At 42.0% G+C, this 19,638-nt stretch overlaps 1 protein-coding gene across 13 annotated transcripts in view; it reads right to left on the bottom strand.

Moving 5' to 3' along the window:
• LOC139612233 (NACHT, LRR and PYD domains-containing protein 3-like) overlaps positions 1-19,638 on the bottom strand; it is a 43,373-nt gene that overhangs the window by 8,127 nt on the left and 15,608 nt on the right. Inside the window, exons 1-5 of one of the 13 annotated variants that reach the window (XM_071467583.1) lie at positions 14,225-14,376; positions 13,745-13,847; positions 13,373-13,483; positions 644-722; positions 225-453 (exon numbers count right to left, since the gene is read on the bottom strand). The exons of 5 other annotated variants lie outside the window; for them this stretch is intronic. In XM_071467583.1, the coding sequence (XP_071323684.1) occupies positions 225-453; positions 644-722; positions 13,373-13,483; positions 13,745-13,833 (508 nt within the window). In that variant the 5' untranslated portion in view covers positions 13,834-13,847; positions 14,225-14,376. Of the gene's footprint in view, positions 1-224; positions 454-643; positions 723-12,320; positions 12,546-13,146; positions 13,268-13,372; positions 13,484-13,744; positions 14,166-14,224; positions 14,377-19,638 lie in introns of those variants that run through there. 7 more of the 13 variants (XM_071467582.1, XM_071467586.1, XM_071467584.1 and 4 more) reach the window with 7 other exon arrangements.

Genomic DNA, 19,638 nt, shown 5'->3' with positions numbered 1-19,638 from the left:
AATCCAAAAAACAAACTCATAATCTAAACATTCTATCAATGTATTAATAATTAAACTCATCAATGGAGGATAACAGCTTGTGACTGTGTGTAGCTTAGAATGATTTTTACATTTGATGTAGATCAGTGCAGCATATTTACAAAGCAGTTTAGAAATGTAAATCTCTCTAAGGGTGCCATATTTCCTGTATCTTCCATGTCAAGTCTTTATAGAAATCCTCTTACTACTCTGCAGACAGTCAGCCAGCTCCTCCTGCTTCAGTCTCCTCAGGAAGTTCAGTGTGATCTTCAGAAATGCCTCTCTGCTGCTCCTCCTCTGCTCTTCATCCTCACTGTACAACACCTCCTCATCCTCCCTCTGACTCTCTAAGCATTCTGGGTAATCGGGTCTCAGGATCCTCTGGACTCTCTTCAGCTCGTTCTTCACAAAAGTGACAATGTTCTCCTCCAGCAGCTGGAACAGATGATAAACTGAACATTTCATTTAAACTGGTAGAAAACAACATGTGATTGATGTGTCAGTCTGAAGGTCTGCTGGTCTAAACAGAGCAGCATGGAGACTGTTAGGACCTGAGGGGAAGTTCAGCTGTTAATCTGTGGTCTATGTAGTTAAATAATAAAAATGTACTTGTACTTGCACAGACCTTAAATATGGAGTCCAGGTCTGGTTGATGCTGCTGGGCAGACTGATCACTGTGGACCTCTGAGCTCTCCTGATGAACTCTGTGGAGGAAACATCAACTTAAAGGACTAGAATTACCACCTTGCGTTTGTATTCCTCCGCAGCTAGTTTCAGATTACATCCCTCCTCATTCAGCGTCATAAAATATGAACAATTTTTGTCATAATTGCTGTGACGTTTTTAGTAATGGCTAATAAGTGTTTTGTGAGTCCAAATGAATGTTTCTACCAAATTTGAAAGAATTACCTCAAGTCGTTACGGAGATATTATGTTTACAAGACCAAACCCATGTTTTGTGAGGTCACCGTGACCTTTGACCACCAAAATTCAATCACCTTGTCCTTGAGTCCCAGTGGACATTTTTGAAGGTATTCCCTTGAGTAGTTCTGGTGATATTGCATTTACAAGGCCAAAATCATGTTTTGTTAAGTCACGTGACCTTGACCTTTAAACCCCAGAGGCATAAAAATGAATCACTCCAATCTGACATAACTTATTAAAAGATGACTGATGAGTTCAAATAACCCCAGGGACGAAATGAGGATGGCAGGTGACTGAGAGATGACTCGGTCATGAGTCAAGAAGAAGAAGGTCATGAGGATGTTTCACAGCAGTTGTATGGTTCAGTAACAATCTGTGCCCACATCAATAATTAAATACAGGACTACAAACGTTCCTGTTGACCAGCAGCTGTCATCCTGATCACTCCTCAGAATGAAGACCTCAGCATCACAGAGCTTTGACTCTGCACACAGAGGAAATGCAGAAGCTCTGCTAACCACTGGATGTGCAGAGTACTAACACTGCAGGGATCACATGTTGCCAAGGATCAGAGCCATCAGGACAAGACCTGCTGAAAAAGCCTCCAGATGGTGATGGATAAGGAGGAGTGATCTGTGGGATGGTAATGTTGAGACAAGTTACAGTCTCATCAGTCTGAGCTGTGTCACTGTGGAAGGTTGTAGTATCTGAAGTTCTATATGTTATGTGAATTTATGGGTTTGTTATGTTTAGCTTGGAGTCCCCTGGTCAAAAAGATTTAAGGGCCTTAGCTAAGAGGTTTAGGTCAAAAGTTCTAGGTGCCATTGGGAGATGGATGACTTCCTCATCTTATGTGATGAAGCCCTTTTCCTGTTTTTATAGGAAATCATATTATTACCTTAGGTTCATGAGAACAACCAACCTATATAAGTGGGGAGTTGGAGCAGTTATTCAGAGGAGATTCATATCGGCTCTGACTCCTCTCTCAGAGAATCCATGGTGCTTGATTTAATGCTGGACTTTTTTGTAATAAACCTCTTTATATACAAGCAAGACGGTGTCAGCAGAGTTTTCTTCATCATCTTCACATCATCGCTGTTTAAGAAACAACAAGAATTTTGGCGTCACGAAGTCCGGACGTGTTGTGACCTGTGGCGTCACCGACAACTTCAGCGCACCTACTCCCGCACCAAGCCGGCAAATACGGTGAGCATTTCTCACATGATTGGGCGCTGGTTCGTTTGTTGAGGCTGTTGTGTGCTTGCTGTCAGATCACACCGTAAAGGTTTCTCTTTTTCTTCCTTTATCCACCTATGGTGTGAGAGTGTGAGGAGGAGAGAGAGGAGATGGAGTGCGTCTGAATTGGGATCTTCCAAAGCACAGACAAGAAGGCAGCTGGCCAGTGCATCACACGGATTGAGGCTTGCTGACGACAGAGTGTGCAGCTCCTGAATCCAGGCTGATCAAGGCTAGTGCGGTTTTATCCACAAACTCTTTTAACAGTTATCTGCATTTTAAACATTTGTGTGTACACTCATTTATAGCCATTGTTGTTGATACACATTTAGTTTGTTTTCTATTACAGGCTGTCATAAGAATATTTCTCAATTTGGGGTTAATAGAATACATCCATCTGTCTACATATACAAAAGATAACACATACTGTAGTCATTTAGAAGAGAGGCTTGGCAACGGACTGACCAGTTAATGCATTTAATTAATTAATGGAGTATAATTATTTGGTTTAAACACTGTTGAGAGTTGCAAATTTGAGTTTTATTGTCTGTGTATGGTTTATTCTGATCTGAGCTGCGTTGGGGATTCAATATTGAAATTTTTGATGATTTTCAAATGAATGAGTGTGAGCATTGGGTGAAAATTAGGTGATTGTTTTGTTACCAAGGGGAACACGATTGGTGATAGTTTGTCCCTTGTGGAAGTGTGCGGCCTTTTGAGCTTTTATATAGGATTGAACTTTTTTTTTATTTGCAGGATATTTGGGGAAGTTTTACTTAAAATTTAATAGATTATTTGTGTGTTTAGCCAATAGCATATGTGGACTCAGTGTTAATCTATATGTGGGGACTGCTGTGAATGATCAGGAGCTGTTTGCTGCAAATAGAGGTTGAGTGTGGAGAGGGCTGAGAGATACATTTCCAACAAATGTTAATGATAATATTCTTATTGAGCCACTGGGACAGGAAGAAAACCCGAGGGCCTACGTGTCAAGAGCCCATCAAGTGTGGAGAAATATCACAGGAAATGACCCGGACTTGAATCAAATGGAGCAGTCAATTTTACGAGTCAAAATACAGAAAGGGGCTTCCCCTACCAGTGAGGAGTAAACTGGCAGAGGTGGTTGGCCTTGGAAGGATGGCAAAGGGTGTTTATACGGATCATATAGCCCATCAAGTGGAGCTATATAGGAAAAAGGAGCATGATCAGAAAGAGCAGGACCAAGAGACCCTCAGAAAACTCAAATACAACTGGTGGATAACAAGAAGAAGGAGAAGAAGCAGGCTTTGGTTATACAGAGTCAGTCTCCACTAAACCAACCATCACAACAATCACAGCCCATCCAGGTCCAGTTCCAATCATCCCAGCCATCATCGGTGGTTCCAGTCGTTTCCTGCCCACAGCCAGTTTTTGGTCAAACGCAAACATGGAGAGGAAGAGGTCGAGGATATTTAGGAAGAGGAAGAGGAGGAAATCTTAATCCGAATTTTCAACAGTTTTCAGAAGTACGTTATAATTGAGGACAGTTTGGCCACTTTGCCCATGAATGCAACAGGCCAAGAGGAAATTTCAGAGGAAACTTTAGAGGAGGATTCAGGGGCCAACCAAGGCCATCCCGGGGACCAGTGAAACCTTACAGGGGCCCGGAGCCAGGATTCTAGAGGTGCCCAGAGGACCCGAGAGGGGGGTGTCAGCTGGTAGTGTCAGGGCCAGAGAGAGATCCAACAATAGTGATGAAAGTAAATAATCGACCATTGGAAGTGATGGCGGATAGCGGAGCTGCTTTCACCTGTATTCGGCCTGAAGATGCTATACATCTCCCTATGCCTGGTCAATTGATTCGGACAATCGGGTTTGAGGGAGTGAAACAGCTGATTCCTCTCACGGAACTCATTATAAAAACCTGAAGACTACAATACCCATACTGGTATCAGAATATACACCTATTGCACTTTTGGGAAGAGATGCTTTGTGTAGACTGAACTGTACAATAAAGTGTACACCGGACGGCTGTCTGGTGGAAGTGCCAAATGATATTGTTCACAATTATTGATGACAACGGAGACTGAAGCTTCTTCAGTATTTTGGATTGGAAATCTTAGTGCAGATTTTTTGGAGCCAGCTAAGTTGTGGGAGAAGTTCATTGTAGCAAACATGCCTGATGTGAAGCTTCCGGAGTATCCATTCCACTGCACGCACAAGTATTTCAAGAATGCTGCACAGTCAAACTCAGAGGAATGGTTGAGTTGTCAACCAAAACAAGTTCAACTCAGTTCGTGCTGTATAATTTTGGGACCACAAGGAGCAGCTATGAAGATAAACAGAGATGATTATTTGAATAAAGAGTTTGACATCAAGAAGAGTGTGCCACATGTGACTTTGTTGGTGTCTGAGGAATATAAGCAGAAGCATATAGGAGAAATGATGGCAGAAGCAGGAAGCTGTTTTTGTACTGGTAAAAGGGAATTTTGCGATTTGGAGAAGTGAGGATCAGCGATTTATTAAGATTATGATCTCTGCTCAAGGACAGGGACAGCCACAAACTGTGCGGATGACACATGAGTCAATTTGCAGTGCTAAGATGGACTCTAAGAGAGAGGAGATGTTGCGACAAGTCCCAGAATGTTTGTGGTCTCGGCATAGTACCGATATTGGACTTGTGAAGTCAGCCCAACCAGTGAAAGTTGAACTCCAACCAGGAACCAAACCTCCTTGGAAGAACCAGTATCCACTGAAAGAAGAGGCAATCCGAGGGATTGAACCACAAATTGAAGGACTTTTGAAAGCAGATGTTTTGAAGATAACACAGAATCCTCAGAGTAATACGCCTTTGTTGCCTGTGAAGAAGCCAGATGATTCTTATCGTTTGGTACATGATTTGAGAGTGGGGAAAAAAGGGGTAGCTGATTTTCCAGCAGAAGTGCCGGATCCGCATACTTTGTTAGCCCAAATTCCTCCAGATGTGACAGATTTATGTGGTGCATTTTTCAGCGTTCCACTTAGTATAGAGAGTCAGGGTTTATTTGGGTTCACATAAAATGGACAGTTCTATGAGTACAAGAGATTGCCACAAGGGTTCAAACATAGTCCTCACATTTTCAATAAAGTATTGAGGGATGATTTGGCAGGGATAGATCAGATATTAAAAAGCACTGTTGTTCAATATGTGGATGACATTATCATTTGTTCATCAGACGAGGAAACATGTCATAAGGACTCAATTAAATTGCTACAGATACTGGGAGTAAAGGGACACAAGGCTTCTCAGAAGAAGCTGCAGTATTGCCAGGAGACAGTAGTTTATTTAGGTCAGACAATAACGCAGGGACACAGAAGCATTTCTGACAGTCATTTAGAAGCTATTTGTAAGGCTCCCAAGCCTAGAACAGTCAGAGAGATGATGACATTTCTTGGTATTGCTGGTTATTCCTCAGCATGGGTGGAGGATTATGCTAGTTTAACGGGGCCTTTGAGGGCTATGATTAAAGACACTGGGAATGCTCAACTTCATTGTAATCTTTCCTGGACACAGGATGGCCTTTTGGCATTTGAGACGATCAAACAGAGGTTACAAGAGGCTCCAGCGCTAGCGCTTCCAGACTACTCTTAGAATTTCTTGTTGTATGTGTCTACTTCTACTGGGGGTAAATATGCATGTGCAGTTCTTTGTCAGCCAACAGGAACGGGGACAAGTCCTCAACCTATTTCTTACTACTCTACTGCCTATTCAGAAGTAGAGTTGGGGCTACCACGGTGCTACAGAGCAATGGTGGGAGTTTCTTTAATGTACGACAAGGCATCATCTGTCACGATGGGTTATCTGGTGACAATTCTTACCCATCATAGTCTCCGAAATCTCTTGAACTATGGCAAATACACATTGACTATGCCTAGGCTTAGAGACTATCATAGACTCTTAGAGCAGGAAGATGTCAACCTAGTGAGATGTGCCACGGTGAATCCAGCTGAGAATTTGCCAACTCCAGAGGATGGTGAACCACATGATTGTTTTCAAGAAGCAGAGAAATACTCGAGGCTTAGATCAGATTTGCAAGCCCTCCCACTGTGTGAGGCGGACTTGGAGTATTGGACTGATGGGTCCTGTTATCGTGTAGGAGATAAATTGAGTGCTGGCTATGCAGTAGTAAAAGCCCAAGGAACTGAATTTGTTGTTGAGAAGGCTGAAGTAGTACCACAACCTGCATCTGCACAGCTTGCTGAACTTGTGGGGCTAACTGAAGCATGTTTGTCGGCAGAAGGTAAGCGAGTGACAATATATACAGACTTTGCATATGTATATAATGTGTGTCACTTGTTTGGATCAGTGTGGAAAAACCGAGGGTTTAAGAAAACGGATGGTTCTATAATGCTCAGATAATGAAACTGTTGCATGCTATGATGAAGCCTAAAGAAATAGCGATAGCTAAATGTGCAGCACATAAAGTGGATGTGTCAACGGCCACACAAGGGAATAAAGCGGCTGATGAAGCTGCAAAAGCAGTCACAGGAGCAGACAAATTGGGTAAAGTTCTTCTGGTAACTCATGAAGTGAATTTGGAAGATAAAATTACACTTAGGGATGTGATTTCAATGCAAGAAGCTGCTCCTGCAATGGATGTGGCTAGACCGAGGTGCCACCCAAGATTCTATTGGTCTTTGGAGAAATCATGAGGGGCTGGTAGTAGCACCTCCAGACCTGTTAGGTCTGATGATTCAGGAAGCGCATGGGTTAGCTCATGTTGCAAGGGGGGAAGTTAGGAGAAAGATTACAAAGGAGTATGGTTTTTGGGCGCCATATTTGCTTGAACAGATTGATTATGTTATAGGCAGGTGCACTATCTGTCTGAAAAATAATGTTCGGAGGGGTGTGATGGCTCCTCCTGGTCACATTCGAAACTCCGAGGGGTCCTATGCGTGAGCCAGTTGTGGACTTTGTGGACATGATAAAACCAGTTGAAGGTTAGAGATATATGCTAGTTGTTGTGGACAGATTTTCGCGATGGCCTGAGGCTTGTCCAACCAAGTGGAAGGATGCTCAGTCTGTTGCCAAGTTTTTGTGTAGAGAGGTCATAACCAGGTGGGGACTTCCAGATAGGATATCCTCAGACAATGGGAAGGAGTTCGTGGATAAAACAGTGAAATTGATTTTGCAAAAGCTGGGAATTAAACAGCATCTTGGAGCAGTCTATCATCCGCAAAGTCAAGGGATTTGTGAAAAAATTAATGGTGTTCTGAAAAATTGCATTGTTAAAATCTGCCAACACACGGGTCTAAATTGGATAGCTGACGCTAATGGTGTGTCGCTCAAGTGAGCTGCGTGATTTGCATATGACACCTCATGAGTTGGTCACGGGAAGACGGATGCCAACGCCTTGTTTGCGTACAAGTGGAAAGGGTCCAAGCCTGGCCCTTTTGGAAGATGAAATGCGAGCATACGTTACATATATGGCTACTCTGCATAAAAGAATATCTACATATGTTTCTGACAGGCAAAGACAAGAGGAGGTGCAGGAGAGGCTCGATGAGCAAAAGAGGAGCACAGTGCAACCCGGAGACAAGGTGTTCGTGAAGGTGTTTAGAAAGAAGTGGTATAACGAACGCCGTGAAGGACCATTTGAAGTTGTTCGCAGTACTGGAACTGCAGTCCAGGTTAAAGGGTCTCCAACGTGGTATCATTTATCGCATTGTGTCAAAGCTCCAAGAGAAGAGGTGCCACGCTCACAGAGCCGAGATGTTGAAGGCCCAAGAGAGCCAGAAGAAAATGTGGAAGAACATGCAGAAGAAGAAGAGATGCATGGAGAGCTCCAGAGTCAAAATCCAGAAGAGGAGATTATCCATATTGTGGACAATACTGATGATCCTGTGCACATTTCTGATGATGCCAGAGATGACTCTGCAGTCAATGGACAGGAAAGAAGATTTGGTGACATTGATTTCCAACATGTCCCAGAAACAGCAGAGCCTATTTCAGTGGAGTGCGAAGCGCCGAAGGTTTCAAAGGGCTGTGACTCCGCTGCAGGGGAATCCAGAGATTCAGTTAGACGAAGGAGTCCAAGACCAGGGATGTCAGTTCAGCTCCCATCCCAGTGTACATGAGAAAATAGTGGTGAAGGGAAATTTAGAGTCCAGTGGGAAGATAGCCATGGTAGGGTTCTAGATCTGTCAGGGACGTCACCATTAGGAAAGTATGTGTTACTGAATGACAAGAGAAGACTTAAGATTGAAGGAGATTGTAGTCTTTATGTACGTAGGCCTCAGCAGAAAGATCAAGGTGATTATAGGTGTTCTTTTTATGATCCACAGTTTGAGAGTGAGGGATCAGAGATAGGATTCAGAGCTAGTATAGTGACTCTAATGGTCATAGATGAAAGTAAGAGTACAGAGCTCCAAGGTGTTGAGGAAATAAGAGAACTGACAATGATGACATCAACTCTCCAGCCGAAAGCTGAAAAAATGGAATGGAAATCTACTCTTGCATTGCTGAAAAGTATGGAAGATATAAATGCGTCGCATTTAACTACAGTGGCGGCTCAGATGATTTCTACGACGCCAACTCTTTTGAAGACTGTGATCAGAGCTAAGTTAGAAAGAGCGGTTCACCTTCCTTGTCGATGTGGAAGATGGAATGTTGATGATAACAATCCTCCTAAGTGGGAAAATAGTCGTGGTAAAGAAGTGTTGTTAGCAGGATCTGAAGTTGACATTGTGCCTCTCGATCAAAGGAAGTATCTTTTGTACAATGACATGAAGCGGTTGAAAATTAGGGGTGATTGTTCACTTGTCTTGCGTAATGTTACATGGGAAGATCAAGGGGAGTACACATATACTTACTTAGAGCCAGAGTTAAAATTTGTTCCATTTCAAAATTATTGGATAGATGGTTATATAACTCATAAGGTGACACTTATGATAAAAGATTTGAGTCCTATTGGAGTTTTTACGGTTGCTAAAGGGATTCAGGAACGATTCACCACAGTAACTACTCCAAGGGTGAGTAGTGCACAGATGAAGGCTACTACTCTAGCTACAACTTTGAAGGGGATGAATGCTACAAAAGTGACGGTGACATCTTCTACTTATGTTGGAAATTGGAAATTTTACAAGTGAGGTTGTGACAAGGGCAACCTTTACTAATAAAACAGTGACGACGTCTTTGATGTCTACGAAATTAATAAATGTGACGCAGACACTTGATTCTTAAGGAGGTAGTAAATGTAACTCAGAAGCCTATGTCAAAGATAGAGCCTCGTGTGAACAGTAGTAATGAGATTTGGAAACTAGAGAACAAATGGGGGAAGATGAGTTTTTTGACTTTGACTGGACACCAGAAGACATGACTAACCATTACCATGCATTACAGAAGAGAGAAACTAAGTGGAAGGCATATGGATTTGATTCCTCGGTGTTACAAATCGCAGACCCATGGGCAGGTAGGAACTTATGGTTCCAACAGGTAACTCATTCCGTAAGATCAGTTAGGGGAATGAACTGTCCATGTGTGGTGAAAATTCCATCACCAGGCTCATGGCCTTCAATTTTAGAGATGGTACCAGAACCACTAACTATTGTATGTCAATCTTATGCACAATCGTGGTTGTTGTATCAACAACAATCAGCAAAAGATACAGTGATGGCTTTGTCGGTGCATCTGTTAAGACCTAGACATAATTGTTCTTGGTTGAGGGAGCTACCATATGTGAATCTACTTAATCAGTATGAAAATATGATAACAGCGGTTCCTGTTGCAATGGAAGTGAAATCTGTGAGGGCTAAAGACTGTTTTTGTTCAAACGATACTCATAATGGGCCTGGGATGTTTATGGAATATCAGGCTGTAACAAGTCGTTCCAGTTGCCGTGGCGCCACAGATGGCTGCCTCGGTGTGTTGGTGCGCATTCTTTTGCCTTATTTTCTTTATAAATTCAGTTTTCTGCCTTGGTTTCCGGAGCTCTTTCACCAGAGAAGAGCTCATTAACGTCAGAGAAACAACTCCAGAGGATTTTTTCCACCTTTCTCGACTCACCTGTGGAATTATTGGACATTTTGGTCAGAGGTCACTGACCGTTACTCTCGCAGTGAAACGCTGGAGGAGAGAAAAATGTGCCGGTGCGCTTGCGCGTCTCCACCGGCGCGGACTCCACACACCGCTTCCAGGTATCTTTTTCTCCAAGGTGCGTTCACTGCCCAACAAGCTGGATGAACTTCAGCTACTGGTGCAGAAGAACAGAGACTTTTCTTCATCTTCCGTCCTGTGCTTCACGGAGACGTGGCTGTGTGGATCGATTCCGGACTCTGCGCTGGAGCTGGCCGGCTTCCAACTCTTCAGAGCGGATTGCGACACAGAGCTGTCCGGCAAAACGAAAGGTGGAGGAATCTGTTTTTATGCTCACAGTGGCTGGTGCAGAGACGTGACAGTGATCCTGCAGCACTGTTCTCCTGATCTGGAGACTTCCATCATAAACTGCAGGCCCTTCTACTCCCCCTGTGAGTTCACCTCATTCATCCTGGTCGGTGTGTCCATCCCACCACAGGCCACAGCAGATACTGTGTGTGGAGCGGACCAACCAGGACTCCTTAGTTATTGTCCATGGTGACTTTAACAAAGGTGACCTCAGCCACGAACTGCCCAAATACAGACAGTTTGTTAATTGCCCGACCAGAGAGGGGAACACTCTGGACCACAGTTACACCACAATCAGCACTGCACTGGGCCACTCTGACCATGTCATGGTCCACCTGATTCCCACATACAGGCAGAAACTAAAACAGTGTAATCCTGTTGTTTACAAGAACCTCCAATTGCACCAATCACCAAAACAAATTCCTTGTGTGTGGAAACATACTTGGCAATAAAACTGATTCTGATTCTGATTCTGATTCTGGTATATGATGAATTTGGGTAAATGTAAACATAAGGCTAGTGATGGCTTGTATGAAGTGACCTTTTATGTACCACATCACAGAGTGGAACTTTGATGGTGCAGAACCAAACTTTGCCTGGAAACATGACTATAGGGAATTTCAAGGATATTTGGTGGGTTTGTGGTGATAAGGCATACATATTTCTACTGTATGGGTTGACAGGATGCTGTTATATGGCAACGCTGAAACTCCCATATGAGGTTTTTGCTGTCCAGAGAGGAAAAGTACCTGATGAGGTCCAATCTAATGCTATTTCTGGAAGCAGAAAGAAAAGGGAACTGGCACAATTTCATAATCTGGAGTCCTACCATTGGAGGATAAGTCTAGGAGAGAAGTGGGGTATAGGATTATTTCCATGGTATGGTGTAACATTTTTCGCAGATCACATTGATAATATTACATACACCCTACAGGGTTTTGCAAATGAGACTATAAGAGATTTTGAATACTTGTCAAATACTCAAAGGAGTCACAGACTGACGTTGCTGAAACATGTCATTGCTCTTGATTATATTTTGGCCAAACAAGGTGGCCTATGTGTGGCTTTGAATTTAACCGGGGATGCTTGTTATACTTTGATTCCTGATAGCTCTGATAATATGACTAGTGTAATAGATGCATTGAAGCGTATAAGGGATGCGTTTGGCTCATAGGAAGGAGCTGGATGGTCTGCAATGCTTGGTTGCAGGAGAAATTAGGACCATTTGGAGCAGTGTTGGTTCAGATTTTGGTAGCAGTTCTTCTATCATTGTGTGTGATGTTTTGTTTTTGTACGTTGTTGTTGACCTTTGCGAAGACTATGATATTGAGATGTGTTGGAGTTGTGATGCCTGGAGATCGAGTTCAGATGCCATTACTATATAGGAGATTCATATTGGCTCTGACTCCTCTCTCAGGCAATCCATGGTCCTTGATTTAATGCTGGACTTCTTTGTAATAAACCTCTTTATATACAAGCAAGACAGTGTCAGCGGAGTTTTCTTCATCATCTTCACATCATCGCTGTTTAAGAAACAACAAGATGTCTGATGTTAAAACACCATAAACACCTGATGACTCTTGGTGAAGTCCCTCATGAAGAGAAGAACCATGGATCAGTTTAGATTTATCTTCCTGCTCAGTGAAGAAGTGAAGATATTCATCTCATCAACAGAGGATCACAGGTTTTAAGGCTCAGCTAGAACCACAATGACAAGTCAGGGCAGAAAGGATTCCCAGACCTGGAGTACCTGTGACACACAGGTGACATCATCCAGCTCATCAGGGAACAAGGTGTTGGGATCTCCAGCCATGTGTCCTGAAAGAACAATAGAGAGGCCTACATGTCCCTCCAAAAGCCTGAGCTAGAGTTTGTCGACCGTTTGAACAACAGCGCCATGACCACCCCACAATTCACACCTAGGTCTGAATCGGGGTTTGAATGTAAACTCGGCATCGGCATTGGCCGAGGCCAGGTACTCTCAGCAGGGATCCCCAGTGACATCACTCAGGTGATAAAAACGGCACCAGCCTTTCAACCACAGATTGTCTTCCTCAGGTAGAAGTGAAGAAGTGAACACACCTGTATTTAATAGATGAGCCTACATGAGTCATCTGATATCAGACATTTCTTCAACAGTGTGGGACTCACTCTGGACCTTATCTTCTTATTTGATTACAAATGTTTTAACAGACATACCCCCTATAATATGTTAGAATGATACAAGCTGTGATTGTGTGTCACCGGCTGAGTGTTACACTGTTTTATGATTTGTTATGATTTATTCAGGTGAATGATGTGGACCTCACTAGTTTGACTCTGTTATTGAAATGTTGTCTATTTTGCATGTAGTTGTGTGTTATTTTGTATTTTGTCATATCAGGGCTGCTGGGGCCCTATTGTTTTGTCCTGTTGTCTTGTTTAGCTTTACTGTGAAGATTGTGGCTTTTATAATATAGAGATACAGACTGGGAGCATTGTCCAGGTGTTTACTGTATGTAGCAGATCTCCTGACCAGTAGATGATGATGTGATATTTCATCACAAACTGACCTGAAATATCTTTACCTGAGGAGGACCTCTGTGGTGGAGATAGTGTCAGTCATCAAATAAAGAAGAGGGGATAAGACCGTAGTGTGCTGAGAGGTTTTCTTTACTTAGTTACTGTTATACCCGGCCTAGTGGAAACCTGGGTACAGCATAAAAGTTACCACTCATAAAAGACACTAAATAAAAGTCACTACTCAAGTTCAGGAGAGTCAGATAATAACAAAGTTCAGTTTTCAGTTCTTACCTTCCATCAGCAGGTTGTCCATCTTTAAAGTCAATAGAATGACCCATAGACCCGTCACTCTTCATGGACACACAGCTGGGTTCAGGAGAGTCTGGTCTCTGCTGCTGCATCCTGATACAAACAAACAGTGACAAATGGAAAAAAAGAGTTTTAACCTGAAAAAAGAGCAGATCTGACCTCATCTTCGTTCACCAGTTCAATCAGTGGTTGGCTCTTTGTTCCCTCAGACAGTCAGTAGTTGATCATTAGTTCTTCTAAGCTGTTACTGAGTAGTTGATGTGACAGTGAGTGTGAATAATGATGGAGCAGTGATCTGAGTGCTGAGCTCTGACATGGAGAAGAGTCATGGACAGTTAGAGATCCTCATCTCACCTCTGAGCTCTGGTCTGGCTCTCATGTTCCCCACACAGAGTGGTTTTAGAGGGAGGGGCTCCCTCCTCTCTGTCCTCACACTGGTTCATAGCAGAGCCCCCACCTTCACACAGACACAACAACATACTTCATTACAACAGGATTCACTTCACAGGTCAGTGACATCACACAAACACTGTACAAAATACCTGGAATAGCAACAGCCGAGCTGTCTGACCAGTTCTGACTCGAACTACATGTTTCACCAATGATCTGAACTGAATCTAACTGCTGTTTATTCTTCCTGTGAACACGAACAATAATACATACAAGTCATTGTCTTTTAACTCAGACACAAATTACTGACAGTATTTGCACCTGAAAGCATCAAATATTTGAAAAAGCCAATCACCATGAAGAAACATTTCTACTGTCCAGTCAAACAGTGATACAACACAATGTGACCACAGTGATCCTGTTCAGACATTTACACATTCTCACCTGCTGAACTGACTTCAGGTCGACTTACAGACACTTTCCACCTTCATGTGTAGAGGAAACAATTGGAGAGAAGCAGCTGCTCATTCTCCCTCGTCAGTCCTGGAGTCTGTGTGTGTTTGATCTGAGGACGAGTCACATCCTCATAACTCTTATGAGGACGTTTATCTAAAAACATCAGAACAGTGACAGTTAAACCGGTCTAACCTGTATCAGAAACTCAGTCTGTTGGAAATATTTCTGTTTCCTTATTCCGCTTCATTATCTGTTAGATGGCTGGTATTGTTTTCACACAGGGTGTGTGTGTGTGTGTGTGTGTGTGTGTGTCTGTGTGTGATTATGGCAAACTGTATCATGGAGACACCTACTGAGTGGGAACTACCATAAAGGAGGTTTTGAGAACTGGCAGTTGTTTAAATGTGTCTGTCAAGATACAGTCGTGAAACTTTACAGGTGTGTAGTTGAGATCAAAAATGAAGCCCTAGTTCAAAGATGGCTGTGGTCAGCTTTTACGGCCAAAATGTAAGACTCTCTTAACTGAGTTTTCTATTTGGCCTTGACATAGAGTCTCACCTTTCCTCCTCAACATGTACACTACAGATCAGATAATGAAGTTCCATCATCTGTCCACTAGATCTGATCCTCTAATGAGCTGAAGATGAGCTCCACTATATCTTTATGAAGAAAATAGTTCCTGCTACATTATCTCATATACATAACCTTATAATCACTGTGTGTGAGGACAACGTGTGTGTTAGGAGAGTTTAACACACGACCATCATGTCTTTTTAAAACCATGCACAAACATTTCGTCTGAAAAACTTACACTTCTGCAATTTTATTCAGTGTAATGTGAAAATTAACAACATCGTGTCACTAATGTGCATTTTTTCAAATGAAAATCAAATCAAATAAAGTCTTAAAATTGCTTTTGTGAAAAAAGTAAATTTGGTTTAGGGACAAAAATATGCAACTTGACAAATTCAGTTGTTTACTATGTTCTATTTTATTACTCACACTTGTGACAATAGTGCATTGAAAACATTTACAAGATGAATAAATTACAATATACAATATCTAGGCCTACTAGATATGATGAAATGAATTACAGATCAAATCTAACACAAATAAAATATTTTTCTGTTACCTGTTTTGACTAGTTATCTTCACTTTAGACAGATTAGTATTATGTGTGTGTGTGAATATATATATATATATATATATATATATATACATAATACTATATATATATATATATAATCAAAAGAAAACCAAGCAACAAAAAGAACATTCCACAAATTTCTACACATTTAAAAACTGATCAGGTTTTACAGTTGACACATATATAGTTTATTATAAACCTCTGCCTGGGAGGTTCTGTGTTCACCTGTGTTTGTTTGTTTGACAGAAGGATGAAACAAAAAGAAACTAAAACTGATCTGCAACCAAACTTGGTGGAGGGATGAGTCACGGACAAGTCTGGTGTGTGTTGTTTGCCATTGACCTTGTTTGTTGTTGGTTGTGTGTGTGTGTGTGTGTGTGTGTGTGTGTGTGTGTGTGTGTGTGTGTGTGTGTGTAAACTGTCAGTAAGAGTGAGGGGACTCTCCCTTCTACACAATTTTGATTTAATATGGTCATAGGACGCCCACATGAGTGTGTGAAAATGAAAATGCTAATTGGATCGCTGCATTTTCTTTGTAATTAAATGGTGTGAACTGTGGGATGTGGGGTCACATGACTGCTGGCCTGAGCAGGACAGGTGTTGCTGACTGGGCAGCTCAAACAGGTGTCTTGAGTTTTCTTTGTTCTGTGTCCTGAGCTCATTCTCTGATTGGCCTTCAGTTGAGCTGCTTCCCTCCATCTTTCCACCTTTGTTCCTGAGTGTGTAGAGTGAGGAGTTTATTTCATTATATTTCCTCAAGTCATGTTTGTCCTGTTGAACATCTCATCTCATGGTGAGCTGGATTAGTTACTGACTTGAGATTCAGATGTTGGCAGTTGTGTTGTGTTCACTTCACACTCAGACTTTATGAGCAAACAATGAAGTCTTGATCGGTGGGAGGTGTCAGATGAGGTTCAAGTTGTAAACTGGACACCACTGAAATCCAGGACGACCACAGCTGCTGTTTTCAGTTTGCTGCAGAGGCTTTTCTTTATTTTGAAGGAGGCTCAGTTAGTCTGGAGTTTGTGTTTGTGGGTCACCTGTGGAAAAAAAATCTCACTCATCTTAATATTTTTTAAAAATCGTATGAAAATCAACAGCAGTTCGCAGATTTCTGGGGCAAGATTACTCAGCTTTAGCAGCAAAAATCCCCAAACACACACACACCAAACAAACCTATTCAAATGATATGGTTGTTATGGTTTAATATTTGAGTTCATGGTCTTCAAGAAAACGCATGTTTGAATAGTAGGAACCTTGTCTTGTTTACTTGTTTTCTTCCTCTGAGTGTTGAACACAGTTCAGACACAGAGCAACACTTCAGTCCTGTCACTAGAGGTCACCACAGACCTGAGCTCAGAGAGGAGCTTCCTCCTGTGGGCTCATTGTGTGCACATCCTCCTAAACTCTGATTTATCAGTCAAAAAACTGTTGCTGAGTGACTCTCAGAAAAATGGAGACAACAAACATGTTTACAAGGTCTTTCACCTGCATTTATTTAGGTTTGTTATTCTGAGTTTACTGTGTGTGCCATCACCACTGGAAGTGATCAAACACTCATCAACCTCATATCATTTCACAGGCTTTATATCTGAGATGAATTCCAGATCTTGCTGACTGAGAAGAAGAGGGCATTGAGGTGAGGGATCAAGGTGGAGCTGCAGAGGGAGCAGACTCAGCTGATGGAGATTCACGCCCACAGATCAATTCTTTAAATCATGTGTCTGGTAATTTCCATTGAGTTGTATTGATATAAGACACAGACAGGTGTAGAACCCGATAATGTAATAAAGTGCATTTCCCAATAATGTAATAAAGTATTACATTAATGGGAGGTTATTACATTATCAGGTTAGCCTTCATTTCAAGGGACCTGATAATGTAATAATACTCCAATAATGTAATAATTTAACAGAAGTTCACCCATTACTTGGTTTCAAGTGGTGTGTTCAAGGTTATATTTCTGTGTAAGCAACACAAGCTCCAGAGCGCCACCAACAGGTCAAAGTTGGACATGCATGAATGGTTAACTTTGACCAGTTCATCCGTTTTCACAAACGATGTATCACTGGAGCCCTCGGGCCAAGCCGAGGTAAACGCATCCTTAATGTCTTTTTCCACCATATTGAATTTCCGCCATCTTTGATTTGATCAAAAACCTTTAAAAGGCCTCTCTTGTCACAAATTTTGTCTAATCTTCTTGAAACGTCGCCCAGATGGTATTCAGACCATGACACACAAATGCATTCAGCATCTTCTTCAAATTCAAAGGCGCTTAGCCGTGACAGCCAATCAAACTTGACATTGAGGTCGCCAAACAGGAAGTAAGCCCATTTCTCATCAACCCTTTAACATATTTCAACCAAACTTGGTATATAGACTCATGACATCATATTGGGGACACCCAAAACATCTGGTGACCTTTAACCTCTAGGGGGACACATATTCTGTCCAATCTCAATGAAACTTAGCGTATGATCTTCAGACCAAGCTGAACAAATGTGTCAAACAGATTTTTCTCAAATTTAAAAACAGCTTGGCTGTGACGGCCAACCAAATACGACAGCATGGCTGCAAAACATGGTCCATAGATTCATGACATCATCCTGGGGATACCACAAAAAAAGTGTGACCTTTGACCTCGGGGGGCGCTGTGTTTAAACTGCTTTCTCTTCACATGTGTGGATTTTAAACATATTTACTTTTTTTTTTACATGACCAGGATCTGGTCCCTTCTCACAGAAACGACCTGTTTCATGGGACCACACCATCGCCAGGGTGACCGAGTCAGGTGGTGACTGAGCTGTGTCTGTACACACGTGTGGTTGGACATCACACTGACCGAGGCTCCGGCTGTGACCGGCGCGGAGTCATTAAAAAAAGAGACAAAAGGGGTTAGCTAGCAGCATAAGTTAGCATTGCTTTAGCATCCCCCGACACACACACAGGCTCAAATTAGGGTCAAAATGATTTGAGCTTGTAAAGTATGTTTACAAATAATTCCAGTGGTTGTAGTTGTAATCAACCTTTGCAAACCTGTAAAATAAATCTGCAAGAGAAATTCAAGTTTGAAAAAAGTTGTGCTTGTGGCAAAGAGATTTCTATTTGTTAAAATAAACAACTATGTGAATCAAAACTGAACACAGGATCAGTGGTGAGGCTCAACAAAGAGACAGTTATAGAAGAAATGTTTTTGTAGATGTCTGGTTACAGATACAGAGCAGAAAACTGTTAAACTCAGCGTGCATCATTCCCAGTGTGCGACACTGACAAGAACACATTTTAATCCTTGTAACTTGAGTGTCGCACACTGTGGGAACTTAACAGCACAGAGTTTTACAGTTTTCTTCTCAGTGTCAGTGCACAGATGTTGACAAAACCAGTTCTTCCTTCACTGCGTCTTTGTTTAACCTCAACACTGATCACTTGTTCATAGTTTTGAATCACATGGCCGTTCCTTAACAAATACAAATCTCTGACACAAGCACAATTTTTCCACCTGCACAAAGTTGAACTTCTCATGTAGATTTATTTTACATGTTTACAAATGTTGAGTTACAACTACAAACTGTGGAATCATTTGTGAACATCACTTCACAAGCTCTAAATCATTTGGACACTAATTTGAGCCCATATACGTGTGGGGTGGAGTCGTGCGCGTGACTTACCACTTGTTACTGGTTGTGAGGGGCCGTGAGGCCTGAGGTGGGCTCTGCCATCCCTATGAAAACACATCATGGTCATTGTATTAAATTAAATGATTTTCCATTTCAGGGCAAGCAAGGACGTCTTCAGCAGCTCTTCTTCTATGAAAAGCATTCTAAGGACTTAACATAAAACAAGTAGCAATCATCCATTTAAACCTCATTTAGCAGATACTTTAAGTAAGCATGAAAAATATCTGATGTAAATGTACTCGGTCAAGCACAACCAGCAAGGTGACATTTAATAGTGGCTACAGCTAATAGAGTTTGTTTTTAAAAATGTCAGATGCTAAACTAACACACATATGTTCACACCACATTTCTCAGCATACAACAGCTGTGTCACACCTTAAACTGCTCAGTTGTTAAGTGGTATTTTACAGTTTGTAGAGCTTTTGTTAGTAAAGTGATAAATCCCCCCACTGTTGCCTGGATGTTGTCCACAGTCCTGTGGAGGTCGTGATGGTTTCTACTCCCATACGTCACAAGCATTAGGCCATGAAGCTGCCAGGACACTGCATCTTTATTTCCCACTGTTAGACTCTTATTAA

This window comes from Trachinotus anak, unplaced genomic scaffold (assembly GCF_046630095.1).
Source record: "Trachinotus anak isolate AG129_WGS33_773 ecotype Australia unplaced genomic scaffold, CSIRO_AGI_Tana_v1 ptg000031l, whole genome shotgun sequence".
NCBI classification, from domain to species: Eukaryota; Metazoa; Chordata; class Actinopteri; order Carangiformes; family Carangidae; genus Trachinotus; species Trachinotus anak.
This window is presented reverse-complemented; position numbering and strand designations above follow the sequence as displayed.